At 36.3% G+C, this 27401-nt stretch overlaps 2 protein-coding genes and 1 pseudogene across 2 annotated transcripts; 2 read left to right on the forward strand and 1 right to left on the reverse strand.

Annotated features, from left to right (window-relative positions):
- Window positions 1-253: 253 nt before the first annotated feature.
- Window positions 254-24250, reverse strand: LOC141607146 (choline/ethanolaminephosphotransferase 1-like). The gene is made up of 19 exons (XM_074426507.1): window positions 23968-24250; window positions 12808-12962; window positions 12669-12678; window positions 12504-12554; window positions 11031-11108; window positions 9849-9924; window positions 9642-9664; window positions 9467-9567; window positions 8517-8611; window positions 8254-8322; window positions 7369-7438; window positions 5216-5279; window positions 5094-5134; window positions 4924-5008; window positions 4744-4806; window positions 2724-2782; window positions 2569-2621; window positions 1477-1549; window positions 254-685 (listed from the first exon to the last, which is right to left on the reverse strand). Exons 2-19 carry the CDS (start codon window positions 12942-12944, stop codon window positions 664-666), a joined length of 1170 nt encoding a protein of 389 aa, XP_074282608.1. The 5' UTR covers window positions 12945-12962; window positions 23968-24250; the 3' UTR covers window positions 254-663.
- On the forward strand, window positions 14008-17919 carry LOC141607152 (choline/ethanolaminephosphotransferase 1-like). Its single transcript, XM_074426513.1, has 6 exons — window positions 14008-14172; window positions 14367-14435; window positions 15250-15319; window positions 17414-17477; window positions 17559-17599; window positions 17685-17919. The coding sequence occupies exons 1-6, from the start codon at window positions 14133-14135 to the stop codon at window positions 17914-17916; spliced, it is 516 nt and encodes a 171-aa protein (XP_074282614.1). The 5' UTR covers window positions 14008-14132; the 3' UTR covers window positions 17917-17919.
- LOC141607158 (uncharacterized) lies at window positions 18409-23383 on the forward strand (annotated as a pseudogene).
- Window positions 24251-27401: the final 3151 nt, after the last annotated feature.

Here is a 27401-nt window from a genome sequence, read left to right on the forward strand (position 1 = left end):
ATATATGTATAATGGGTTACGTACCTTTTCGCACAATCAAACCCGATCGTACCTTTTTGTGAAAGACGATTTATATTAGGATAAGGCAAGAGGGAATAATAATTCCCGGACTTTAATTACATTAATAGAAACCGATCCATCACGGTGTCATCTTTTATATTAAAGTCCCGTAATATTTAATATGAATTTAACTACTATTTAAACACGAAACACATAGACCACTCGAATATTATTAAATATTCTAACACAGGTATTGTTCACAATTTCAATTAATGATTCAAGTCAGCTGACTCAAAATCTATATTGGGAACAAGGCATTGCTGCTATCGTTGTTATCTTAAAATGGCATGCCATTGAAATTCAAAGGCTGTTGATAGGTGTAAACAAAGTTATACCCAAACTAAACAATAGATCCCTTCTGCTTGCTTAAGTTACAAAACATTACATAATGAACCCCAATTAAGGATTAAAACAAGATGAGGGCACTTCATCTCCAACAACTAGGTATCAAACAAAATACCAAAAGAGATTTGCTAGCGATCCACAACATTGGATGGAGCGGAAAGGGAAGCACACCAAGCATTTACTGAAGTCCAAGGATTGGTGGCAATTTGCAACATCGCAATGAGACCGAAAGGAAGAAACCAAGGGTTTCACCTTATCTCATGCTTCTTTCCTTGTGATCCTACAAGTCATAAAAAGAAAAAAACAAAGAAAAAACAGAATATTATGGTGCCGTGACAGGTGCAAAAATGCAGTGTCCACAGATATTATTTGCTCTTCCTAGTAACATCCAAATCATCAGAAACAGTTGAACCAAAATTAGAAGGGTAGTATCAGAAATACATGTGGGATTCTAAACAAAGTGGGTGATCTCAACTTGTTTGCTTGAAAGTGGAAACTTTAATGAGAGGAGCATGTTGTAATTATGTTAATTGGGATCTTCATATCATGTCATGTACTCATTCCTCACACTAGAGTACTAGTCACCTGGACATAGTGACACTTGAACACTTCATTTTGAGCAAAAACACTAGGCTTTACGTTAAGAGCCAAGTCCGGCACTAGGATACAAACCTATGTCGGCTTCTCTTAGCCAAGTCTCGTAACATCAATCACACATGTCACCTCTCCAATCAGCTTCTAACTAAAGTACTAAAAAATACTCCGCCAAACTTATCATAAGCTGATTCTACCATCGAAATCACAGGTATGTAACTCTTACCGACCGAGCATCGTGCACTGTTCGTGTACCTGATGTCTCTCTTTGGGTACCGATTCCTATATTTTTAAAACTCGTGTGGCCAAATGGCTAAGATAACATGCCGTACTTCAAGTCTAGAAATTAATTGCAACTCAGAATATCACAGATGTAGCCAAAATTATGTGCAATGAAGCTACACATACCACACATACGCGCAATTTCAGTTATATCTAAGATAAACTGGTACAACCAGACAAAGCAAATAATGTTACCTGAAACAGCTGATCCCCAATGCTGTTGTGATTTCGTGGATGACTGATGTCGCAAAGTGCAAGTAGAGAGCGGCTGAGCGTCAAAACAGAAAACCTCACCAAGTATTAGTACAGATTTTGAAGACAATTCATGAAAAGATTAGCATTTAGGCTGACCAATGGAGCAGTTATTTTTTGAATTTGGTTTTTGGTTGGTTAATGGCTCCATGTGGGTGGTGGAGATTTTTTTTTTTTTTTTGGTAAGGAAAGAAAACTAGATTGATCCTCTAGGTCTAGGGTATGACTACGACCAACCTATCTCATCCTTTCGGAGATTTAGTTGGTCTCGCAATATAATGATATTAAACTGTAACTCATGAGACAAATTGTTAGCAAAAATGCATTTTCAATTATATCTATAAACTACTTATAAACATACAATGATCAGGAAAGGAAGCACAACCATTCCAATGAACTACAATCACACCAAAACGTTTGGAAGCAATAAAGGTACACAAACTTGCTTGTTTACACAATTTCTCCATAATCCATAATAAGATTAAAAAAAAATAAAGTCTTAGTTAGAAATTTTATGCTTCTCATTTAAATTTAATGTTCAAATGGCAGGGAAATCAAATACAAAGTTTTAGACATTTATAGTCATCAAGAAAACTTTCTATATCCTATTTAGGAACCTAGAATAAGCAGGAAATCAAGCACGACAATTTCACAATCACACTGAAACTCTTGGAAGCATTACAGGTACACTGTACACATGCTTGTTTGCACAATTTCTCCAGAATAAAATGATACTCCGTAAGAAAGAAAAAAACGTTATTTGTTAAAATCTTAATTCTTTTCGTATAACTTTAATGCTCAAATGACAGGGAAATCAAACACATATTCAGACGATTATAGTCCTCAACAAAAATTTTAGATGGATAAAAGCCATATTCATTTTGTTGAGCAACTTCACCAAACCACTATAACAATTAACAGAGATGAAAAAACCAAACTGAAGGTCAAAATTAATAGATTATGCTCGTCATAGACTTTGAAGTAAAAGACTAAATACAATTAAACATCTCACAATGATACGTCACTTTCCCATACCTGTAAATGCACAATAACCAAGAAGCACCAACACCTCATCAACCAACGGAACACTGAAAACAAAAATACATGGAGAATCAACCAACTAAAAGAAATGAACCACTTCCACCAATGAAACAGCGGAGCGCAGAAATTGGAACAGACCAATAACTTACCCATCATTCAGTCTGGCAGTCAAAGTGTTCGCAATGGCCAAAGGCAAATACAGCAGAGACTGTGAAGCAAACAGTAACAAATTAAAAAGATAGTGGATTCAAAGAGGCAAGATCGAAGTCAAGCCACAAAAGGCCAAAAAGCAATACTCAAAATTAACTAATGCTCTAGCAGCACTGCAGTCAATCTCGCATCAAACACCTCCAAGCACATTGATGGTTTGATTTAAGGGAAAACTAACAAAGTTAAATGTACTTTCCTCTAAATCTGCCAAACAAAAGTGTCATTTGCTCTTTTGGCCTTGCCAACAACTCTATTATACTACCACCAGTCCAAACACAACAATTTTAATCCCAAAATGAATTGAGATAGCTAACATTCTTCTATTTTGAGAAGCTGTCATTGTGAGGTATAGTAACAGCTTCCCCTCAGTTCCAAAACAGAAGCACATTGAACGAGCAATGAAAGGTAAAACAATAATAACAAAAGGATGGGGAAAAAAAGGAAAAGAGGGGAAAAAAACGTAAACAAGATATCGAAATAAACAAATATTGTGACTTGGTACAAGAAAAGGGAACTGGTAAGAAATGAGCACAATAGAGGAAAAAAGTGTAGATAAGACAGTTTGAAGACTTTAAAACAAATGATAAAAACCATTCAAAAGACAACCAAGCAGCGATTTAAAGAGGAAAAGGGTGTAAAGAGATTAAGTAGAGGTGGCAATTATTGACCCGACCCGAAAACAACACGAACCCGACACGAAGTTAGCGGGTTAGGGTTTAGACTTTGCGACCCATTTAAGTAATTGGATTGACACGGACACGACACGAAACTTAAATGGGTCGGGTTAAGTTTGAGCTCTTTTGACACGAACCCGACACGAATAACCCATTTATTTTAAAACTATCGTAATATATTTGGATTTAATCAATAATCCAAGCAAACATAAAAATAAACATTTTCATTCATCATTTTTGGGATAACAGACTATAAAGCCTAGCTCATTTTATTAGTTTATTGGGTTAAACGGGTTAAATGGGTTAAAAATGACCCGCTAAAAGATAAATGGGTTAAACAGGACGGGTTGGGTTATAGAAAAATTAAATGGGTTGGGTTAGGGTTGAAACAAATGACCCGTTTATGTAATTGGGTCGGGTTAGGGTTAGGGTAATAGTGACCCGTTTAAAGTTGACACCGACACGAACACGACACGACCTGATCTGTTTGCCAGGTCTAAGATTAAGAGCAATAAGTATTACAAAATACCGATAAAGAGGACAACAAAGATATTAATACTGAAGGAAAACAAATGTCAACAAACAAAAAGCAAAACAAAAACAGACACAAAATAAAGTCACACTCTCGAATATTCCTCTGCATGAATTATATCCATCCAGTCAGACACTCAGCCATCTTCCAAGATACCAGCACCATAATTTCTAATTACCAAGTAAACTTGTCACTTTTCAATCCCCCTTTTTAAATAAAAAATTTAATTACAATCTTATGACTTCTCCAATCTTCAAGCCTTCTAACTAATGCAACAACAAGAACATTACTCAAGTGCCTTGAGGGCTCCCACAAATTGTGGGGTAGGGGGAGCGGAGGTGGGTCGGATGTATGTCATCTTACCCTTGTGCTAGCAACACAAAGAGGTTGTTTCCAAATGACCCAAGATGAAAATTGCGTCGAGAACTGCATAGAGTGACTGTGACTTCACAATCAAAAGAAGTGTAGCCAGTTTAGTGAGTCATTCCGCTTTATTTTATCATAATCTTTAATTCCAGTGGAATTTGGAAACAAGCCTTCTAACTAATGCCTCATGAAAATTTTCATTTCACGGAAGAACTTTTGAACAGTCAGCCATGTAGCTAACAGCATACATTTGTGGGGAACTATCCTAAAACCTGTCTGGGGGTAAAGACAAGCCACATCAGAAAAACAGCAAACAAAGACATCTTCAAAAGGCCCGCATCATTTAATTTTCAGAACATGGTTTTATATGTCGTTGAGAAAACACACCATGCACATGTTAGTTTTCAGGCCCTTTGGCTCATCACAAATGTGTGATAAAATCATCCTTCCCTGCCAGGACATAACATAAAGTCAGCGAATTTTCAAATATGATTGAACAAGTTGAGAATAAATAAAAAAATAAGCCAGTTACAAATAATTTCAGAAATCAAATAACCATTTACTTACCACAAGGAAACCAAATGCAAGTCCAGTCCCAACAACAACTAGATGGGGATAGGTGCCGATCAAATTAATCGGAGACAAATAGTCCCTGTACAACCGTTAATGTTACTACAAATAACAATGGATTCTAACCAATCCTAAATACAATTAATTAACAGAGAAGAGAACTATACCAGGCAAGGACTCCAAGTAAGAGCACAGCAAAAGGATAAAGCTGACACCATTAATGACAAAAGTGAATAGCCAAATTACATCATAGAAAGTAAGAGACGAGAATAAAAGTGGAAACGGGTACCATAGCTAATGCTAGCATCATACTTCCCTTTCTTGACTTGACAACACGATGAACATTTTGTATGCTGCAAAAAGAGAGTTAAGATTGGTGAAATGTGAGGGTTCAATGTCACAATCAACAAGGAAAAAAAATGCAAACATCAACTATATGACAACTTGCAATAACTTATGAGGTGTGCTAAATGTCGTTGACAAATTACTAACATACTCCTCCGTCCCATTCATTCGTTTTAACTTTTTTATTCATTGTGAGGGTACTTCAATCAAAGGAAAACAAATGATAAGGACCGAAGGAGTAGTCGCCTTTTTGTCATTATATTTCCTACCCTACCGCTTCCCCTTTCTCTCCTCCACTTTCACTCATAGGGTAAAATTTGCGTCCTTGTTTAACTTGGGACGTGAATTTTTGTTCTCCTCCCTTTTTTTGTGTTCAATTCCACTTGTTAGTGATCAATTCGTTCCTAAACCAAGAACGAAAATTAATAACGTGATTAACGACTTTTTTTAAAAAAAAAAATTGACATGTTATCGTTTTAAATTTGCATCAAATTTGAAGTAGTTGTTGTTAGTTTTACCGTATGCGCTGTTAATTCCTGGTTTTGACTGAAGAACAAATACAACATTAATTAGCAAAACTGAATTTCATGGGAAAAGGGATAGAAAATTCACGCCCAAACCTAGGCTAAAGCGTGTAAAATCTACTCCTGAGGCTCGTGCGTGAATTTTCCATGTGCAGTTCTAGGTTTGGACTTGATCCACATCTCAACCTAGGTTTGACCATGGATTTTCCACATCCACCCTAGGTTTAGCGTGAATATTCCACGTCCCAGGCTCTTTACTAATTTCTTTTTTCAATATTCCACGTCCTAGGGGTAGAGGGAGACCGAGACAGACATGGTTGAGAGTGATAGAGCACGATATGAGATTTCTAGGGCTTGAGGAGAGAATGGTGACGGAGAGGGCACAATGGAGGGAAAGGATACATGTGGATTTTTAGTATTTGATATTATTTGACATATTTAGTGTTTTTATTTAATTTTTTAAAAAAATTATTTGTTCTTCTCACCTTTAGTACATCTTTTTTTACCAACCACTTTCTTATATATTTTACTTGGTTTACTTTTAAGGTATTCTGGACCCTTAAATTTTAGTTCGGTTTTCAAAACCGTTTTAATCTTTATTCTCGATTTAAATTTTAAGTTTTTATAAAAGAAATCCGGACTTCGATTTTAAAACCTATAAGTTTACCTTGACTTTTGTATTATGTTTCGCTCTCCCTTTTGTTTTTCATTTTTCCTTTTCTATTTTGTTCGCATTTTGAGGTGTGCGTTTCTAAAGGATGATTCATGTCAGCCGACCCCAAATCTTTTTGGGATTAAGGCTCTAATGTTGTTGTTGTTGTTGTAATGACTTGAAGTCTCGTTGGTAATCATCATCTAGGATAAACTCACGTTATTCATATAATAACCACTATAAATGGAGTGAGTGGAAGTATGGGAGAGAGAGGGGCAGGAGTAAAGACCTTAGTTTGAGAAGGCACAAGATGCACTGAGGCGATGGGGAGTCCCAACTCCCAACTCTCAAGGCTACGAGGCACAAGGCGCGCGCCTTATGGATACGGGGTGCATTGATTATCAAACGAACATTTATATTTTTAAAGAGGGCCAACATGAATTTATAAGCGGAAATTAAGCATTAGGTAGAGAAGAGAAGGAAAAAATAACAGAATTTGGAAAAAAAAAGGATTTAATAGAAATGCGCTTCAAGTGCACCTTGATGTGCCTCACTAGACACTAGTTGTGCCTCGGGCGCTCATTTTACTAAGGTAAAGACGAAAACGGTGTCAAAAAGGTGACAACATAAATAATCGATGACGTTTAATACTTGGGCAACTTAATTCTTCCAATACTTTCATATAATAACTTGCTGCACAGCGACCCAAAAGACAAATTTAAAGTGCCAAAAATGTCCACGCATGAATCAGGACACATTCCTTTGTTTGCCACGTCTAGAGCATCATAGATTAGTCAGGATAAGCATAATGAAATGTGAAGCTGAAACTACAGTCAATCCATGATGCAGGAACAGTACCCAACAAAGTTCTACATTACACACCAGAAAAATAAAATAAAATAAAATAAAACAAAAGCTCACTTGAATGTAAGTGTTGGTATCACAGCAAAAATAATCATCAGATACAGCATAGCTTGAGAAGTTGGGATCCCTGAATAGGGTTATGAAATATTAGATTCTTAACACATGCAATCAAAAGGAACATGTAGAGTATGAGCAATAAACCAATCAATCCGTGATACAAGAAAGGTAACTTAACAGGAAAGTAGAAGCCAACTAAGTAATAGCTAAAACAAAATAAAAATGGGGTTGAGCAGAAAACCCTATCAGGCAACCTCCAATTTCACTTGAGCTTAGAATTCTCAACTCCTTACCCCTGGGATAGCATATCGACAGAATGCCATCATATGATTTTCCAGTTTAATATTCTTAGGTCTCAACAAGGCCATTATAATTTTTACGGATACCAAGGGCCTAAACATTAACTTTCGTAAATGGTAACTGTGTTTAATGATTTTAAAAGGTTTCGACTATCATGAAATTTGAAAAGTTATATAAGGTGGAACAAATAACAAAGTAGCCAGTGCTGTAGCAAATTTACAGTGGTTTTGCACAGGTTAGATAGTCAGCTCAAAAGTCAAATACCCATCAAGAGCAAAGGTATATAAGGTAAAAGAAAAAGAGACTTCTAAGCAATGTTGGAAAGAGGGGGTCGGATTTCTCAGCCTGACAGCCTTACTTCTACGTTGCTATAGAGCAACACAAAGAGGCTGCTCCAGTCTTCCAGATGAACCAACATGAAAATCGCACAGAGATTTGCGGATTTGCGTCAAATGACTGCTACTTCACAATAAATCAATAAATAAACTATAAAAAAATGTAATTTGTTTGGTGAGCTAGTCACTTTGCTTTACTCCATAATTAACGAACACAAGAGAAATAGAAAATGTCCTATCAATAACTCACCGCTGAAATATGGTACCCAATTCAAAAATGGAAATGATGCTCCAAAGTGCTGAGCCCACCAATGAGCACCTGAAAACCAATAAGATTGTACACAGGAGTACTAATGACCACCATTTATACATCAAATACATGAATAACTGACAATCATCCTGGATCAATTAGTAGTAAGATGTGGCCTCTTGACAAAACGATGATGTTTAAAAGGCACTTAACCTTCCCATTGTTAACAAAAATTGTCCAGAATTGACAAACTGTTGGCATACCTACAAAGGCTGTAAAGAAATGAGCCACGTAGATCAGCATCAGCCCCTCAGTTGGTCCATTGACAACAGGAAGAACTAGTGTGTTGGTGAAGAAGCTGGGTTATATAAGCAAAGCAAAGTCAAGCCGCCAGCTAAGTTTCAGATTTCAACAGGATAAAGACGAGAAAAACTGAGAGAATTAGGGAGGGTTGAGGGTCGCAGGAAAGGGAGAATAATCATTTCCACTGTAAATGTTTGTTTCACCCACTTTTTCATTTGTTTTGCCCTGCCCTTACCCTCTAGCCACTCTACGCCAATTTCCCCACCCTTTCAAGGTAACTCATTCCCTTACCAGCCACTAACCCAACTACAAACACCAACCCAACTTTCTCTCCCACCACCACCTCTAAAATATCAGAGGCGGGGAAGGGGATTTCGGGAGTGGGGGAGGGTTTTTTTTTAAGGGCGGTAAAACGGGGAAGGAGTGGGGGAACCACCCGATGGTGAGGGTGTCACCAACGCTTGTCGTATGGACGGGTGGTTAGGTTGAGTGGTTTGGTGGTGGCTGTGGGGTGGTTTAGTACTAATTGTTGAGTCGTTTTTATTCCCTTTCCTGATTGTTTTCCCTTCCTCCTACGCAAACAAATGCACCCTAATAATACACGGACAAGGATATTAGACGGTACATAGGGAAATTAGGGACAATAAAGAAAATTTTATAAACATATACCACTCATAAGAGTCAACCACACGGATGATCTTGATAAATAATTTCCTTTCTAAATCATAAATTTGTTATGGACGTGTTATATAAACTAAGTAAAGTCGTTGACATCAATAAGTTATGTACATAATATGGAAGGTAGATATCTCATATTGCCAAAACAGAGAAACAGATCACATACTGTAAGTAGCTAGATATCTACACTGAGACAATATAAACGATAAAGTAGCAGTGTCCAATCACATACTTCTCCCACGTAGCGCCATAAAAAGGGACTGCAGCAATCACCCAAAACCAGAAAGTTGACCTTCCACACATAGCAGTACTCCCAAAAGCTAGAGCTTCAAGCTGGAGAATTTAAATTAATCATTTTTATAACTAGCTTCACTGCATGTAAAAGTACTCAAATAGAACACACATACCGCACAGCCAAGAGCATCACATCCTGTAACATGAAATTAAAATTGTCAAGAACATCATACAAGTTATAATGAGATTTAAGATTTTACTTTAATAGATGGCATTCAGAAAGGACATGGGCAAAAATACATTTAATTTGAACTAATATCACCAACGTCAAAAAGCTCGCCCAGAGCTCGCCACTAATATAAACAAGAACAAGAAATCACCATGGTCAAAAAGCTCGCCCAAAGGACTTGAGGAATTTGTGCGTCTTGCCTGCTTTCCATCAACTGCATCGAAAGTCTAGGGTGCAATAAGATAATATAAGCCATAGAAATTCAAAGAAAATGTAAGGAAATTGCAAGGAAGAAACCAAACCAAAGCATTCAGCAATTACGTCAATTTTCAAATACAAGTGTCCTGTCAATTACTAAATGCACATAACTACCAAGTTTCAATTATATTATCAAAATTATATTCACATTAAACAGAAAGTGAGGAGGAAACAACGCTCTCATTTCTGCATCAAAAGCAAAGAAGAGTGACCGACAAAGCAGATGCTAGATATTACCGAGCATGCCTCAGAGTAAATTGGAGTAAATTGTAGTTGTGACAAAATTAAGCAATTATCCTTTAACTGATTTGAAGCCACCCTCCACCCACCCACACACACACACACTTTGTTCCCTCCTACCTTTTCTTTATTCTTTCCGGTTTTTTTACCTAGCTAACTATTTCGCCACCCTCAACTGAAGTCTATTGGTCTCCCGCAAACCAATTACAATTTTGCTCAAAGAAGATTGTACTGGCATAAGTCATACTTATTTTTACTGTGTTCCTCCTCCGAAAAGCTTTACCTAGAGACCTACATCTTCTTTTCCCACCCCTTCAAAATGAGCCTCATCGGCAAATAATCAGAAGCTTCTTGCCAATAATTTAGTATATATAGGATGAATCTAGAGCATAAATTCATAAGCTAACATTACTATGCTGAAGGCCATAAAATATTAAAATTATAATTTGATTACCAAACAAATCTCACTTGATGCATATAGAATTTCAACCCATCTAACTAATAAAACATCAGCAGTTAAAAAGGAAAAGGCGTCACCAATATATATACAATATACCCACATGAGAGTTGAAATTTGATATTCTGATCAAATAAAACAGATTGACAACAAAGAAAGAGTGCAATATAGTGATAACATCACTTGCCGACAGCAAGCCCTGTCATCAGCAATGTGATAGGTAATGAATGTGAATGAAAACAGAATATTAGTCATAAGGAACAGGAAAGAGCATTGGCCATAAGTATGGGTGAAGTAAGGAGTAACATACAGTTAAAAATTCAATAAGCATGACCCTAAATACATAAGAGGTAGCCTTTGGCAATAAGAGAAACAAACCTGGTACAAAAAAAGCAGCAGCCCATGCATGAAATGAACCCATCGCGGTGGAGGTGAATCTAGATGAGGTGAATAAACCTGAAATAAGTAATTTTAGCTACTGAGACAGAAAAAAAAAACATATTTTAGAGAACCTTCATTGCACTATTACAATTCTACATTCCTTATGTGAAGCAAGAGCTTTAGAATGACATAAAACAAACTCATATAAATGTCACTCACTCATGCTATTTTTCCAGCACCTTAATATCTATATAGCTCAATTTGTGTGGAGAAGAAAAAACAGGACAACTTAAGCTACAAGTCGCTAAAACTTCAGCAAAAGCATCAAGGCATGTGTCGTAATTACAGTTACTGATATTGAAGAAGTTCAGAATAAAATTCTTAACATAATTCTGAAACCCTATCCTTTCAGTTTCTGCCAAAGGTACCCACTCAACTATCACACTATTAGTTTGTCTCATTTCCTTCGCTCTACAAATCCTCTGTGCCTCCACAACCTCATGTCAAAGGCTACAGAAAAAGCCTCCCTGTCTATTTAATTTGTGCTTCCTCAAGTCATTCACTAATATGAACAATACTACATGCATATTCCTTGCTTTTCAATACTCCCCTACTCATTGTGATATATTCCTGATCTCTCTTGCACCTTCAGTCTAGGTTACCTCTCATTATATCCTGGAATTCTTATTCACCATTCTAAATGAGAAGCTCCTATTCCACCACAGTCAACCCATTTAAAGGCTTTATAATGATGAAAACGGAAAAACTTTTTACTTGATTACCATAATCGCTAATTAACTTTTAAATTGAATGTAACAGACAACAGGATAGGTAACATCATACACATCCCGTATTCACATCTTTCCTAGCTGGCTAGCCGCCACTTATTCGCTGCATTTTACTATCATCAATTGACTAGAATAAAATGATTTCACACCCATATTGGTATAACTAGCATTCCTAAGTCAGCTTTTGACTTATCTTGTTGAGCTCAACCATTTGTGTGGGTTAAGAAAGGACGAGGATGCGTGCAAATAATACACTTTTCAGGAACCCTAAGCCTTTGTCTTTCCTCAAGTCATAAACTAACACGTCATGTTCAACCTTTAATGAAGATTTTGTGGAATCAAGAACTATATACATTCTTAGCTGCTCTCAGATTAGCTACCAGCCTAACATTCACTAAGCAGACTGAGGTTAAAAGAGAAGTACAGGCTCAAATGCCTTGGCTTTCCCAACATTTGTATGCCAATCGAGATTACAAGACTGCTTAACATGATAAATTGATAATGTTGGCCAAGGCAATTCGAAATATCTCTCCGATAATTTGTATAATGTCTTCAAATCAACACAAGATGCATCTTGCTATATAGTCTAGTATAGGCAGTGTTGCAAATATGTAAAAACTATTGTAACATATTGCAACACAAACTAAGAATACAGTAAAGATTTAGTGATTCCTTCACTTACATATCCAAGCAATGCAGACGTCGATAAAAACACGAACCCTATAAGTGTTATCTGCAAGAGGCATAACAAAGAACATCACCACATTTGGACTTGGTATTTTATAGGAAGGTAACAAGATTAATTGGACCTGTATGCATTCAAAAGAGGCATAACAAAGAACATTACCACATTTGGACTGAGCAAATGTCCCCAACCAGCGTACACGAACCCGGAAAATAAAACAGGAAGAATCAGCAACTCTAAATTGGAATCAGTAACAGAAACAGAAATTAGAGAAAAGAAAAAGGAAAAATGGAAATGTTACGGCATCCAGAGTGGGAAAAAGGTAACGAATCTGGTCCAAAAGGGCTGTAGAACATATTTAGCAACATAGGAGTGATCGACACCGCTATATTTGTGTTTATGCAAAGCTTTAACACCGTGCGCACCAATATAACCCATACTTAACCACCAAACCACCTGTAGATATCAATAAAAACAAATGAATTAAAAGTGAGCTTGTGATTGCTATCGAAACCCTGATTTATTGTTACATGAATTAAAAATGAGTGGATTACATTTATTTACAAAAACATCATCATCCCTAGATTTAGATTTGGATGTATAAACAATTGATTGATTGATTGATGAATGAAATGAAAACAAAACATACCAGGTGTAGCAATAAGGACGAAGACGAGAAAATGGAGTAAATAGGAGCAGAAATGTAACCGTGAAGGAAGGAAGGTAGGTTACTTTATTGTTTATTGTTTATATTATCACTCCTAAGTCCTATCTAGCTACTTACAGTATGTGATCTGTTTCTCTGTTTTGGCAATATGAGATATCTACCTTCCATATTATGTACATAACTTATTGATGTCAACGACTTTACTTAGTTTATATAACATGTCCATAACAAATTTATGATTTAGAAAGGAAATTATTTATCAAGATCATCCGTGTGGTTGACTCTTATGAGTGGTATATCTTTATAAAATTTTCTTTATTGTCCCCAATTTCCCTATGTACCGTCTAATATCCTTGTCCGTGTATTATTAGGGTGCATTTGTTTGCGTAGGAGGAAGGGAAAACAATCAGGAAAGGGAATAAAAACGACTCAACGATTAGTACTAAACCACCCCACAGCCACCACCAAACCACTCAACCTAACCACCCGTCCATACGACAAGCGTTGGTGACACCCTCACCATCGGGTGGTTCCCCCACTCCTTCCCCGTTTTACCGCCCTTAAAAAAAACCTCCCCCACTCCCGAAATCCCCTTCCCCACCTCTGATATTTTAGAGGTGGTGGTGGGAGAGAAAGTTGGGTTGGTGTTGGTAGTTGGGTTAGTGGCTGGTAAGGGAATGGGTTACCTTGAAAGAGTGGGGAAATTGACGTAGAGTGGCTAGAGGATAAGGGCAGGGCAAAACAAATGAAAAAGTGGGTGAAACAAACATTTACAGTGGAAATGATTATTCTCCCTTTCCTGCGACCCTCAACCCCCCTAATTCTCTCAGTTTTTCTCGTCTTTATCCTGTTGAAATCTGAAACTTAGCTGGCGGCTTGACTTTGCTTTGCTTATATAACCCATCTTCTTCACCAACACACTAGTTCTTCCTGTTGTCAATGGACCAACTGAGGGGCTGATGCTGATCTACGTGGCTCATTTCTTTACAGCCTTTGTAGGTATGCCAACAGTTTGTCAATTCTGGACAATTTTTGTTAACAATGGGAAGGTTAAGTGCCTTTTAAACATCATCGTTTTGTCAAGAGGCCACATCTTACTACTAATTGATCCAGGATGATTGTCAGTTATTCATGTATTTGATGTATAAATGGTGGTCATTAGTACTCTTGTGTACAATCTTATTGGTTTTCAGGTGCTCATTGGTGGGCTCAGTACTTTGGAGCATCATTTCCATTTTTGAATTGGGTACCATATTTCAGCGGTGAGTAATTGATAGGACATTTTCTATTTCTCTTGTGTTCGTTAATTATGGAGTAAAGCAAAGTGACTAGCTCACCAAACAAATCACATTTTTTTTAGTTTATTTATTGATTTATTGTGAAGTAGCAGTCATTTGACGCAAATCCGCAAATCTCTGTGCGATTTTCATGTTGGTTCATCTGGAAGACTGGAGCAGCCTCTTTGAGTTGCTCTATAGCAACGTAGAAGTAAGGCGGTCAGGCTGAGAAATCCGACCCCCTCTTTCCAACATTGCTTAGAAGTCTCTTTTTCTTTTACCTTATATACCTTTGCTCTTGATGGGTATTTGACTTTTGAGCTGACTATCTAACCTGTGCAAAACCACTGTAAATTTGCTACAGCACTGGCTACTTTGTTATTTGTTCTACCTTATATAACTTTTCAAATTTCATGATAGTCGAAACCTTTTAAAATCATTAAACACAGTTACCATTTATGAAAGTTAATGTTTAGGCCCTTGGTATCCGTAAAAATTATAATGGCCTTGTTGAGACCTAAGAATATTAAACTGGAAAATCATATGATGGCATTCTGTCGATATGCTATCCCAGGGGTAAGGAGTTGAGAATTCTAAGCTCAAGTGAAATTGGAGGTTGCCTGATAGGGTTTTCTGCTCAACCCCATTTTTATTTTGTTTTAGCTATTACTTAGTTGGCTTCTACTTTCCTGTTAAGTTACCTTTCTTGTATCACGGATTGATTGGTTTTTAGCTCATACTCTACATGTTCCTTTTGATTGCATGTGTTAAGAATCTAATATTTCATAACCCTATTCAGGGATCCCAACTTATCAAGCTATGCTGTATCTGATGACTATTTTTGCTGTGATACCAACACTTACATTCAAGTGAGCTTTTGTTTTATTTTATTTTATTTTTCTGGTGTGTAATGTAGAACTTTGTTGGGTACTGTTCCTGCATCATGGATTAACTGTAGTTTCAGCTTCACATTTCATTATGCTTATCCTGACTAATCTATGATGCTCTAGACGTGGCAAACAAAGGAATGTGTCCTGATTCATGCGTGGACATTTTTGGCACTTTAAATTTGTCTTTTGGGTCGTTGTGCAGCAAGTTATTATACGAAGGTATTGGAAGAATTAAGTTGCCCAAGTATTAAACGTCATCGATTATTTATGTTGTCACCTTTTTGACACCGTTTTCGTCTTTACCTTCGTAAAATGAGCGCCCGAGGCACAACTAGTGTCTAGTGAGGCACATCAAGGTGCACTTGAAGCGCATTTCTATTAAATCCTTTTTTTTCCAAATTCTGTTATTTTTTCCTTCTCTTCTCTACCTAATGCTTAATTTACGCTTATAAATTCATGTTGGCCCTCTTTAAAAATATAAATGTTCGCTTGATAATCAATGCACCCCGTATCCATAAGGCGCGCGCCTTGTGCCTCGTAGCCTTGAGAGATGGGAGTTGGGACTCCCCATCGCCTCATCTTGTGCCTTCTCAAACTAAAAACTTTACTCCTGCCCCTCTCTCTCCCATACTTCCACTCACTCCATTTCTCGTGGTTATTATATGAATAACTGAGTTTATCCTAGATGATGATTACCAATGAGACTTCAAGTCATTACAACAACAACAACAACATCAGAGCCTTAATCCCAAAAAGATTTAGGGTCGGCTGACATGAATCATCCTTTAGAACCGTCCATGGGTGAACGCACACCTCAAAATGCGAACAAAATAGAAAAGGAAAAATGAAAAACAAAAGGGAGAGCGAAACATAATACAAAAGTCAAGGTAAACTTATAGGTTTTAAAATCGAAGTCCGGATTTCTTTTATAAAAACTTAAAATTTAAATCGAGAATAAAGATTAAAACGGTTTTGAAAACCGAACTAAAATTTAAGGGTCCGGAATACCTTAAAAGTAAACCAAGTAAAATATATAAGAAAGTGGTTGGTAAAAAAAATGTACTAAAAGTGAGAAGAACAAATAATTTTTTTAAAAAATTAAATAAAAACACTAAATATGTCAAATAACATCAAATACTAAAAATCCACATGTATCCTTTCCCTCCATTGTGCCCTCTCCGTCACCATTCTCTCCTCAAGCCCTAGAAATCTCATATCGTGCTCTATCACTCTCAACCATGTCTGTCTCGGTCTCCCTCTACCCCTAGGACGTGGAATATTGAAAAAAGAAATTAATAAAGAGCCTGGGACGTAGAATATTCACGCTAAACCTAGGGTGGATGTGGAAAATCCATGGTCAAACCTAGGTTAAGATGTGGATCAAGTCCAAACCTAGAACTGCACATGGAAAATTCACGCACGAGCCTCAGGAGTAGATTTTACACGCTTTAGCCTATGTTTGGGCATGAATTTTCTATCCCTTTTCCCATGAAATTCAGTTTTGCTAATTAATGTTGTATTTGTTAAGAGAGATCAAAACCAGGAATTAACAGCACATACGGTAAAACTAACAACAACTACTTCAAATTTGATGCAAATTTAAAACGATAACATGTCAATTTTTTTTTTTTTAAAAAAAGTCGTTAATCACGTTATTAATTTCCGTTCTTGGTTTAGGAACGAATTGATCACTAACAAGTGGAATTGAACACAAAAAAAGGGAGGAGAACAAAAATTCACGTCCCAAGTTAAACAAGGACGCAAATTTTACCCTATGAGTGAAAGTGGAGGAGAGAAATGGGAAGCGGTAGGGTAGGAAATATAATGACAAAAAGGCGACTACTCCTTCGGTCCTTATCATTTGTTTTCCTTTGATTGAAGTACCCTCACAATGAATAAAAAAGTTAAAACGAATGAATGGGACGGAGGAGTATGTTAGTAATTTGTCAACGACATTTAGCACACCTCATAAGTTATTGCAAGTTGTCATATAGTTGATGTTTGCATTTTTTTTCCTTGTTGATTGTGACATTGAACCCTCACATTTCACTAATCTTAACTCTCTTTTTGCAGCATACAAAATGTTCATCGTGTTGTCAAGTCAAGAAAGGGAAGTATGATGCTAGCATTAGCTATGGTACCCATTTCCACTTTTATTCTCGTCTCTTACTTTCTATGATGTAATTTGGCTATTCACTTTTGTCATTAATGGTGTCAGCTTTATCCTTTTGCTATGCTCTTACTTGGAGTCCTTGCCTGGTATAGTTCTCTTCTCTGTTAATTAATTGTATTTAGGATTGGTTAGAATCCATTGTTATTTGTAGTAACATTAATGGTTGTACAGGGACTATTTGTCTCCGATTAATTTGATCGGCACCTATCCCCATCTAGTTGTTGTTGGGACTGGACTTGCATTTGGTTTCCTTGTGGTAAGTAAATGGTTGTGTGGTTATTTGATTTCTGAAATTATTTGTAAGTGGCTTATTTTTTTATTTATTCTCAACTTGTTCAACGATGAAGGTAATGCATTTACAACATTTTTATACTACCTTTCCATAATCAAGTTACCTCATTAAATAATTCTACATTTTATATACAATAATGTGTAAACATTTAACCAGATGACGACGACGACAACTCTGATGTTGCTGAATCAGATGAAGGTAAAATTGTCCATGATTCACATATGTTCTTATTTCTACAACAATTTTTACTTCTACCACACTACAATTACCTAATAACCCTTTTGTGTATTTTACATGTGCAAAAGAAGAAGATGACTTGATCACATTTGGTGAAGGTGTTCACTTGAATGTAACCCTACTTATTATATTAGTCATATGTGTATCATAGTATATAATAATTATCTAACTATTTGTCCAGAGTATTGGGATATTGGAGATCCTACATGGAGTTGTGAATTCTATGGATCAATGATGTGGTTCGACAAAAGGGTTCGGAAAGATAGGAAATCACTTAAAACCACGGTTTTCAATATGTTGCTTGCAAGGCAAAGTGAAACTATCGCCTCTCAAAGAACCTCCAGCAACACTTATGGACTTAATCACTAAAAAGGATGACAAAGGGAAACAGTTTATAGAAAACATCCGAGCGTACAACATGATGTTTTCTTTTACCTCTATGGGAGGAAAGATCGATAAAACCATCAACCGAGGCCGATCTACTTACACCTTCAGATTACGCGGCCAGAATTACCATAGCATAGGGAGCCTCGTGCCTGTAGAAGGGTCGTCACCAAAGTTTACCCAACTTTATATATATGACACCGAGGAAGAGGTTTTGAATAGACGGCGTGCTATAAGGTAACTACATATAGTACTATTTTTTTTTATATGAATGTTTAACCTTATCTTTTCTCCAATAGCCAACAAATTTATTAATGATAATGTTGCAACCCGAATAATCCAGATGCATTCGATGCTGAATTAATTGAACGATTGACGCACATGATAGATACGCACAACGTCCTCGCTAAAGCATTTAGAACGGCTAGAGATCGATTTGCCGCAGATGATTGCAAAGACATAAAACTGCGGCTAATAGGAAGAAGGGCAAAGGATGGGAGGACTTACAATCTCCCTACTGCAAATGAAGTTGCAACTCTTATAGTTGGAGATATTGGGTGTGGAGTTGATGAGAGAGACATAATTGTCGAAACACAAAATGAGAGGCTACAAAGAATAAACGAGTTGCATCCTTCATATCTTGCACTTCAATACCCCTTGCTCTTTCCCTTCGGTGAAGATGGGTACAACACTGATATTCAACATGCTAACTCTCACCATAAGGACACAGATGCATCAATTTCGTTGACTAAAAAAACAATTCAAATGAAAATAATGACTCAAAAAAGAGATTCAGACTCACCATGCGCGAGTTCTTCGCATACAGAATTATGGAAAGGAAAGACGATCATTCCATTCTGTTGATTTCACGAAAACTTTTCCAACAATTTTTAGTTGATGGATACACAATGATTGAGACATAGAGGTTAAATTTCATACGTCGAAATCAAAAAAATTTACGAGCAAACAAATATATCAGTTTGAAAGAATTTGTTGCTCGAGGAATTACAAACGCTTCTGCTCGAGGAAGACGTATAGTGCTCCCTTCATCTTTCACCGGTTCAGCTAGATACATGATTGGAAATTATCAAGATGCCATGGCTACTTGCAAGGAATTTGGGTTTCTTGATTTATTTATAACATTCACTTGCAACCCAAAATAGCCAGAGATCACTAGGTATGTGAAGAGGATTGGTGTGCGGCCAGAGGATAGACCTGATATCCTATATAGGGTGTTTAAGATAAAGTTGGATCAACTGATCAGTGACTTGAAAAATAAAAAATTATTCGGTCGAGTTCAATCAGGTTAGCCCTTTTGATATTATGATTTCATTCATTTTAGCTAGAATCACATCATAGTTTGTATAATTGATTCATATTTTGATTTCTATTTCTCTGTTATTTTTCCAGTTATGTACACTATAGAGTTTCAAAAGCGTGGCTTACCACATGCACATATATTGCTCTTTTTGCATCGAGAAGATAAATTCCCAAATCCAGAGTCTATTGATAAAATCATTTCTGCTGAGATTCCTGACAAAGAGACGAATCCACATTTGTATCAAATTGTGTCAGAGTTGATGATACACGGCCCATGCGGTAATGCTAACCGACAATTACCGTGTATGGAAAATGGAAAGTGCTCAAAGCATTTTCCAAAAAAAACTTGCTGAACACACCACCGTTGACAAAGAAGGCTATCCGGTGTACAAAAGAAGGGATAACGGCGTGAAGGTTGTGAAGGGCACATTTGAAGCTGACAATAGATATGTCATCCCGTACAATCCTACTCTGCTTCTAAAATACCACGCACATATAAATGTTGAATGGTGCAATCAATCAAGATCCATTAAGTATCTGTTTAAATATATAAACAAGCGTAATGATCGCGTTACTGCGGCTGTCTCAGAAGATGTGGATGAGATCAAGATGTATTATGATTGTCGTTACATTTCAGCATGTGAAGCAGCTTGGAGGATTTTTGGGTTTGATATACACTATCAAACACCATCAGTTGAAAGACTCAACTTCCATCTCCCAGGGGAGCAAAGTGTTGTGTACAACGAGTCAAACTCACTCGATGCCATATTGGATAAGCGTTCTATTGACGAATCCATGTTTGCATCATGGATGGAATGCAATAAGAAATATGATGAAGCTAAGAATCTAACCTACGCTGAGTTCCCGAAGAAGTTTGTCTGGAAAGCTAAATTGCGTGAGTGGAAACCACGTCAAAAAGGTTACTCCATTGGTAGACTATATCACGCTTCCCCTGGATCCGGTGAGCGATACTATTTGAGGACTTTGTTAAACCACGTCCGAGGTCCTACATGTTATGAAGATATAAGGAGGGTTGATGGCATCCCGTACAATTTTTTCAGGGATGTGTGTTATGCGCGGGGTTTACTTGACGACGACAAAGAGTATATTGATGGCATCGAAGAGGCAAGTCGGTGGGGATCAACAACCTACTTAAGAAGTCTTTTCGTGACACTCTTAACTTCTGGGAGTGGGAGTGTATCAAGACCAGAGGAGGTATGGGAAAAAACATGGCGGCTATTATCAATACCAGGTAACACCTTAATTATCAATATAGATTTAAGGATGCTCTCTTCGAATGCGGTTTAACACTTGACTTTTATTTTTACTTTTTCTTAAAACTAAAATGCGCAACCATATTTTACTGTTCTTATCAGATTTGCAACTTACTGAAGAGGATCTCAAAAATTACACATTGATTGAAATTGAGAACTTACTCCAGAAAAACGGAAGTAGCCTGGAGAAGTTTCCATCAATGACTGTGCCAAGTGAAATTTTCATCAGAGAAAGTGGTAACAGACTTATAGCAGAAGAGCTTCGCTACGATAAGAAGTGTTTGGCAGAAGAATTATCTAAACTCCTACCATTCTTAACAGATGAGCAAAGGAACGTTTACGATCTCATCATGACTGCTGTTGCTAACGACCAAGGGGGTCTTTTCTTCATTTACGGTCATGGTGGAACTGGCAAGACGTTCTTATGGAAAACACTATGTGCTGCAATTCGTTCCAGAGGCGAGATAGTATTGCCAGTTGATTTAAGTGGAATAGCAGCATTGTTGTTACCAGGAGGGGTAACCGCACATTCTAGGTTTGGCATACCTCTGAATGTGGATGAAGACTCTTTTTGTAGCAGTATAACACCAGAAATTCGATTTAACTGGCCTCTTGATTAAGACGAAGCTTATAATTTGGGTTGAAGCTCCAATGACCAACAAATCTTGTGTCGAAGCTTTGGACAGAAGTTTGAGAGATGTAATGCGCTTTCACAATCCGCAATGTGCTGACCAACCATTTGGTGGTAAAGTGGTTGTATTTGGAGGAGATTTTCGACAAATCCTGTCAGTTGTCCCCAAAGGAAGTAGACAAGATATTGTGCATGCCGCATTAAACTCATCATATATATGGAATTCATGTACAGTGTTAAAGCTCACAAAAAACATGCGACTCCAATCAGCTAGCTCGAGCTCAAGTTTGAATGAGGTAAAAGAGTTTTCAGATTGGATACTGAAGGTTGGGGATGGCAATGCCGGAGAATGCAATGATGGAGAAGCTACTATACCCATAGAAGATGACCTTCTAATAAAGGAGGTGAACGATCCTATAGAGGCAATTGTTGAGAGCACATATCCATCTCTTCATGAAAATATGTGGGTATCAAAGTACTTTCAAGAGAGGGCAATTCTAGCCCCTATAAATGAAATAGTTGCGAAGGTCAATGATTATGTTTTATCGAAGATGACCGGGGATATGAAAGAATACTTGAGTTCTGATAGCATTAGCAAAGCCGAGGGATATGCGAGTAATCAAGAAGAGTTGTACTCCACTGAGTTCTTGAATTCCATTAGATGCTCTGGTCTTCCAAATCACAAAATAGCATTAAAGATTGGCACCCCGATTATGCTAATGAGAAACCTTGATCAGTCAGCTGGGTTATGCAATGGAACTAGATTGGTAGTCAACTAACTTGGAAACCATATAATCCAAGCCACTGTTATCACCGGGACCAACATAGGCCACAAGGTTCTCATTCCGCGAATGAGTTTAACCTCGTCTGCTAACGGTACACTACCTATAAATTTTCAGCGCAAACAATTTCCGGTGATGGTTTGCTATGCGATGACTATAAACAAAAGCCAAGGACAGTCACTTTCGCATGTTGGATTGTATCTTCCAAGGCCGGTTTTTAGTCATGGTCAACTTTATGTTGCAATCTCTAGAGTCACTAGCAAAAAGGGACTAAAAATTCTAATATGCGACCATGATAGCCGCACTCTTAGCACTACTGAAAATGTAGTGTACAAAGAAGTGTTTGAGAATCTATAGAGGCTGATGTAATTTACATTATTTTCTTTCTTAATAAACTTATTGTGCTTTTTATTTAGTTTAACGATTTTCACTTATGAATATACTAAAATGATACGAATCAGACCTTGTCAGCAAGCATGTCAGCAGCCAAATGTTATGCCATGTCAGAAAAGGAGCCAGGTGAGCGAAATATCCAAAATGCAAAGGTTCTAGGAGTAAGCAATGAGTCACCAAATTATCACAACAAGGGACAGCTCATTAGTGACAGCCCAACAATTCTGTGCTCATTGTCCAGTAGCTAGTTTGTCTTTTTCTGCAGTATCACAGCTCATAGCAGTACTATCTTAACTTGGGATGCAAGCACTAGCCGTTACCTAATATAGTATAAATAAGGACTGAGTAGGGAAAGGAAATCATCATGTTTAATATAATTCTTCAGTCTCCCTCCTAATCACTTACTGGTCTATTCTCCTTCTCTTATTTTTAATTTATCAGTTATTCCTTTGTATTACGTATTAACCCGTATCATTGGTACTGACAGTACTTCCCTTTTGTTTTAAGCTGATAAACACAGGAGTGAAAGAACATTTGAGGCAGGGGAGTTGGTTTACATTAAGCTGCAACCATACAGGGCAAGGGTCAGTCGAATCTAGGGGAAATCAGAAGCTAGCTCCTAGGTATTATGGACCTTACAAAATCCTAGAGAAGGTAGGACCTATTGCTTATAAGATAGCACTACCCCCTGGATACCAAATTCACCCCACGCTTCATGTGTCAATGCTTAAAAGGCATAGAGGAGTGGTACCACCAGGGACTTGATCACCCTTCAGCCATCAGAATTCCAGAATTTATAATTGACAGAAAGATGGTAAAAAAACGCAACAAGGCAGTCACAATGATCTTGGTCAAGTGGTTGAACCCGTATCATAAAGAGATAAAACAGACAAGAAATAAGGACACCATCCTACACTGAAAAACACACATGCATGTGCATCAACTTGAAATTTTACCAATAATTCAACATAAGACAGGTACACGAATTAACATTATTGAAATCTGGACAGATTTTAAACAACCAAATCAACGATCTCGATTTAATAAGCAATTTTAATCAATTACTCAGTTCATCACAATCATATATATACCAAAAGTAATCAAACTTTTGATTCTACCATTGATAATCAGACAATAATACCTGAGTATCTTCTCTATTCTCCCCTTCCGCGAAGCTTGAGCAGCTGCTACTTAGTACCCGGGATAAGATCGTTTGTTACTAATTAAAATGGAAATTACACTTAATTAAAATAAAATGTGGGATTGTATGTGAGATTTTTGGGTGTTTTAGATCTCAGAATATTGATTTGAGATTAATTTGATATATTGATGCCCAACTTTGTAGGGGATCTGGGAATGTAACGAGTGAAAAATAGAGAAATTGGATTGTTAGAGTAAGTGAGTCAGACGGTGTGTCATGTGTGTTTCTATTTTTTTTTTCTTTTTTTTTTAAATAATTATAATCTATTTAAACCATATGTCTTTTTTTACGACGATATATCCGTCTTAGTTTAAATGATTCAAATAATATCCGACATTACGACTTGCATAGGTAAGACAAGTCTTTTCATAATATCTTCAAATTTTGTTTTTAACTTATCTATACGAGTGGTATGCTTAACAGTCTTAAATTAAGACGAAAATTTTAAAAGTTTTTTCATGAACTATCTTTTGATAATAGACTATAGATTGCATTTGTCGGTCGGAGTAGATAATATTTTCGTTTGCAAATATGTTCAATGTAACATGATCACGACTTAACTTTACGCCTTCGAAAACTAATTATCATTGATTAAATTAATCAAATAACGATGTAATACAAATTTTTAAAATCCGATAACAATGCTATACTACATTAACATTGTCAGAGTACTCTACAACTTCCTCTATCAAATTCTCCCCCCTAATACATACCCGTACAAGTAAACATTGTCAGAGCACTGTGCAAATTTCTCTATCAAATTCTCCCCTAATACATACCCGTGCAACTTGCACGGGTCTTAAACTAGTGGTTACATTTTGGAACGTCAATGGTAACATATTGCAGAGACAATTTTTTTAATATGAATGTCTATTCATTGATTTATTTTGTATTGTTTCCTTAGTAATAATGGTGACATTTTGCAATATTAATTGTACCATATTACACGGATTAGTGAGATTACTTTGTTAGCCTTTAAATATAATTTGTCATGATTTGTATTAAAAGTAATATTAGTAACAAATAGTAACATATACTGCATATATATGATTTGCATAAATATTTGTATATTAAGATTTTGTTTCCATATTTGTTCCTTTGTTAAAATTCATTAATACAAGGATAGTAGTATATCTATTAATCAAGATATTATGTTACCTTATTTGTGCAATATGTCACCATTGTTGCTGCAAATAAAAGCTGGATTCAATCGAATGGTAACATACTGCATAACCAAGTTAACATTTTAGCATAAGTAGAATTAGTATATATTTTATTTCCCTATTTGCCATAACTTAGTCAATATTTTACATTATTCAAATAAATTTGTGAATAATTTGTTTCCCTATTTGTATAATTTGTCACCATTTCCTGGTCATATTTTGAATATATAAGATATGTGTTTTTGATAACTTATTTATTAGTTTCTTTGATTTTGATTTTTTTTACAGAAATTATTGTGCAACTCAATTCGTTCAAGGGGTTAAAAAAAGTTGAGGCTGGACAAAACGTCAAAGAAACGCAAATCACAACTCATCATCTGTTTGAAAAATCTATGGATAGAAAAATAAGAAGTTGCAAGATTTGTAGTAAAGATGATAGTAAATAAAAATGAGATTAAGTTGGATTCAAAACCTGTAAAATATTTTATCATCATATATTTCGATTTAATGGACAAATATTGAATTGGAGTGAGAACATATTAAAGTAAAGTGGTAACCTATGCAATTAGTATCAAATATGATGGCTTTGTAAAATATTGAACTGAAGTTGTTGATGCGAAAATAGGTGACATTAAGTAATGAGATGGAAACATGTTAACTAAAATTTTGACATACTGAACAAAATTGGTAACATATTAAACATAATGGTAACATATTTTGGAGTTCATAACAAATTTAACTTAAATGGTAACATACTGTATAAGTAAGTTTACATATTCAACCAATTAATAGTAGTTATATCTATGAAAATGTTGACACAAAATGATAAAATGTTACCAATTATATGAGAAGACCAATAATTCTTATTGTGGTTGCAAAAGACACCTATGACTGTAATATTTTGAGAACTACCTATATCTAAGAAAATGTTGACACAAAATGATAAAATGTTATCAATTATATGAGAAGACAAATAATTCTTAATGTGGTTTCAAATAATATAAATGAGAGTACATAAATCGAATACTTATTTTGGTGTAATATGTGCCCACTAAAAACATATATGAAACCATTTTAAATTTATAAGCTTGTAATCTGAACAAGTAGTTGTATGTATGACAAAGATGTTTCCACGGAAGCGTAGTTGTGGACGCGGGCCCACGGGGGTCACTCGGGAGAAAAGCGAGCAAGCTTTTGCATTTGTGGAGTCGCCACCAATTTATTGTGGGAAATTGGAAACCGTTCGAATACCTCGTGCCATGTCAAGACACAAAGTAGTGACATGAACACCAAGAATTCGTTACCCTTAGAATTCTATGTCTAGAATGACTCTCGTGGATGCCAATGAACACGGATGTTCACAGAGATCTGGAGTAAGGGATGAGGGTACGTATTAGGAAGTTCTTTTGATCGAACACCTAATCCCGTCCGCCTCGATAGCGGCCTCTACTAATGATTAGGGAAGTCATCTATATTTGATATGTTGAAGGTTATATGCATGCAATGTAACATCCATTAGATTAATCCTAGCATGTGAGAATTAACTAAGTCGGTAAACACGTAGTTTAACATGTATTAATGTCGAGGTAGAAATTTAGGTTAATTGCATGTGAGTGCATACAAACAATATGGTAAAGAATAGGATAAAAAATACAATAAAGAAAATTACAATAATTACAACGGGTTAATTGATTTACGTCGAAAATACACTTAAAACGGATGATTTTAGAAAAGAAGGGGAAAATAAATTAACGAACAGATTAATGGGTGATAATACGATTAATAGTTAACTAAATACATAAACTATAAACTAGGTCAAAGCAACAACGAAAGTTCAGGGGCAGAATTCAACCCGGAACAGGTGCAGCAGAGCTGCGTCCTTTGGAAGAGGCGCAGTGCTCACTGCGTCTGTTTCTGAGGTGAATTCTGGCTGTGAAGCCGGAACTGCAAATCGTTAATGTTCATTGGTGATTTAAATGATCGATTATTGATATTTGACTCAGATAGAAGTGATTTAATCAATTATTTACATGTGAATTGGTCATAAAAACGATAAAAGATGAGATAAAACTAATTAGGTCAAGCTAATTACAAGATTAATTATGAGATTAATTACAAATTAAACAAACTAAAACAAATTAATTAGGTTATTAATGCTAAACTACCGATGATGATGACGATAATAAACAGATGAAAATATACAAAAGATGA

This window comes from Silene latifolia, chromosome 1 (genome assembly GCF_048544455.1).
Source record: "Silene latifolia isolate original U9 population chromosome 1, ASM4854445v1, whole genome shotgun sequence".
NCBI lineage: Eukaryota > Viridiplantae > Streptophyta > Magnoliopsida > Caryophyllales > Caryophyllaceae > Silene > Silene latifolia.

Excerpts from the sequence above, each read along its gene's own strand:
- LOC141607146 (XM_074426507.1), bottom strand. The coding sequence starts at position 12,944 with ATGGGTTATATTGGTGCGCACGGTGTTAAAGCTTTGCATAAACACAAA. Across the intron at positions 4,807-4,923 it reads TTGCATTTGGTTTCCTTGTG|GGAAGGATGATTTTATCACA; the intron begins GTAAGTAAATGG and ends ATGTCCTGGCAG. Across the intron at positions 2,783-4,743 it reads TGAAAACTAACATGTGCATG|TCTCTGCTGTATTTGCCTTT; the intron begins GTGTGTTTTCTC and ends TTTGCTTCACAG.
- LOC141607152 (XM_074426513.1), top strand. The coding sequence starts at position 14,133 with ATGCTGATCTACGTGGCTCATTTCTTTACAGCCTTTGTAG. Across the intron at positions 14,173-14,366 it reads TTTCTTTACAGCCTTTGTAG|GTGCTCATTGGTGGGCTCAG; the intron begins GTATGCCAACAG and ends ATTGGTTTTCAG. Across the intron at positions 17,478-17,558 it reads TGATGCTAGCATTAGCTATG|CTTTATCCTTTTGCTATGCT; the intron begins GTACCCATTTCC and ends TAATGGTGTCAG.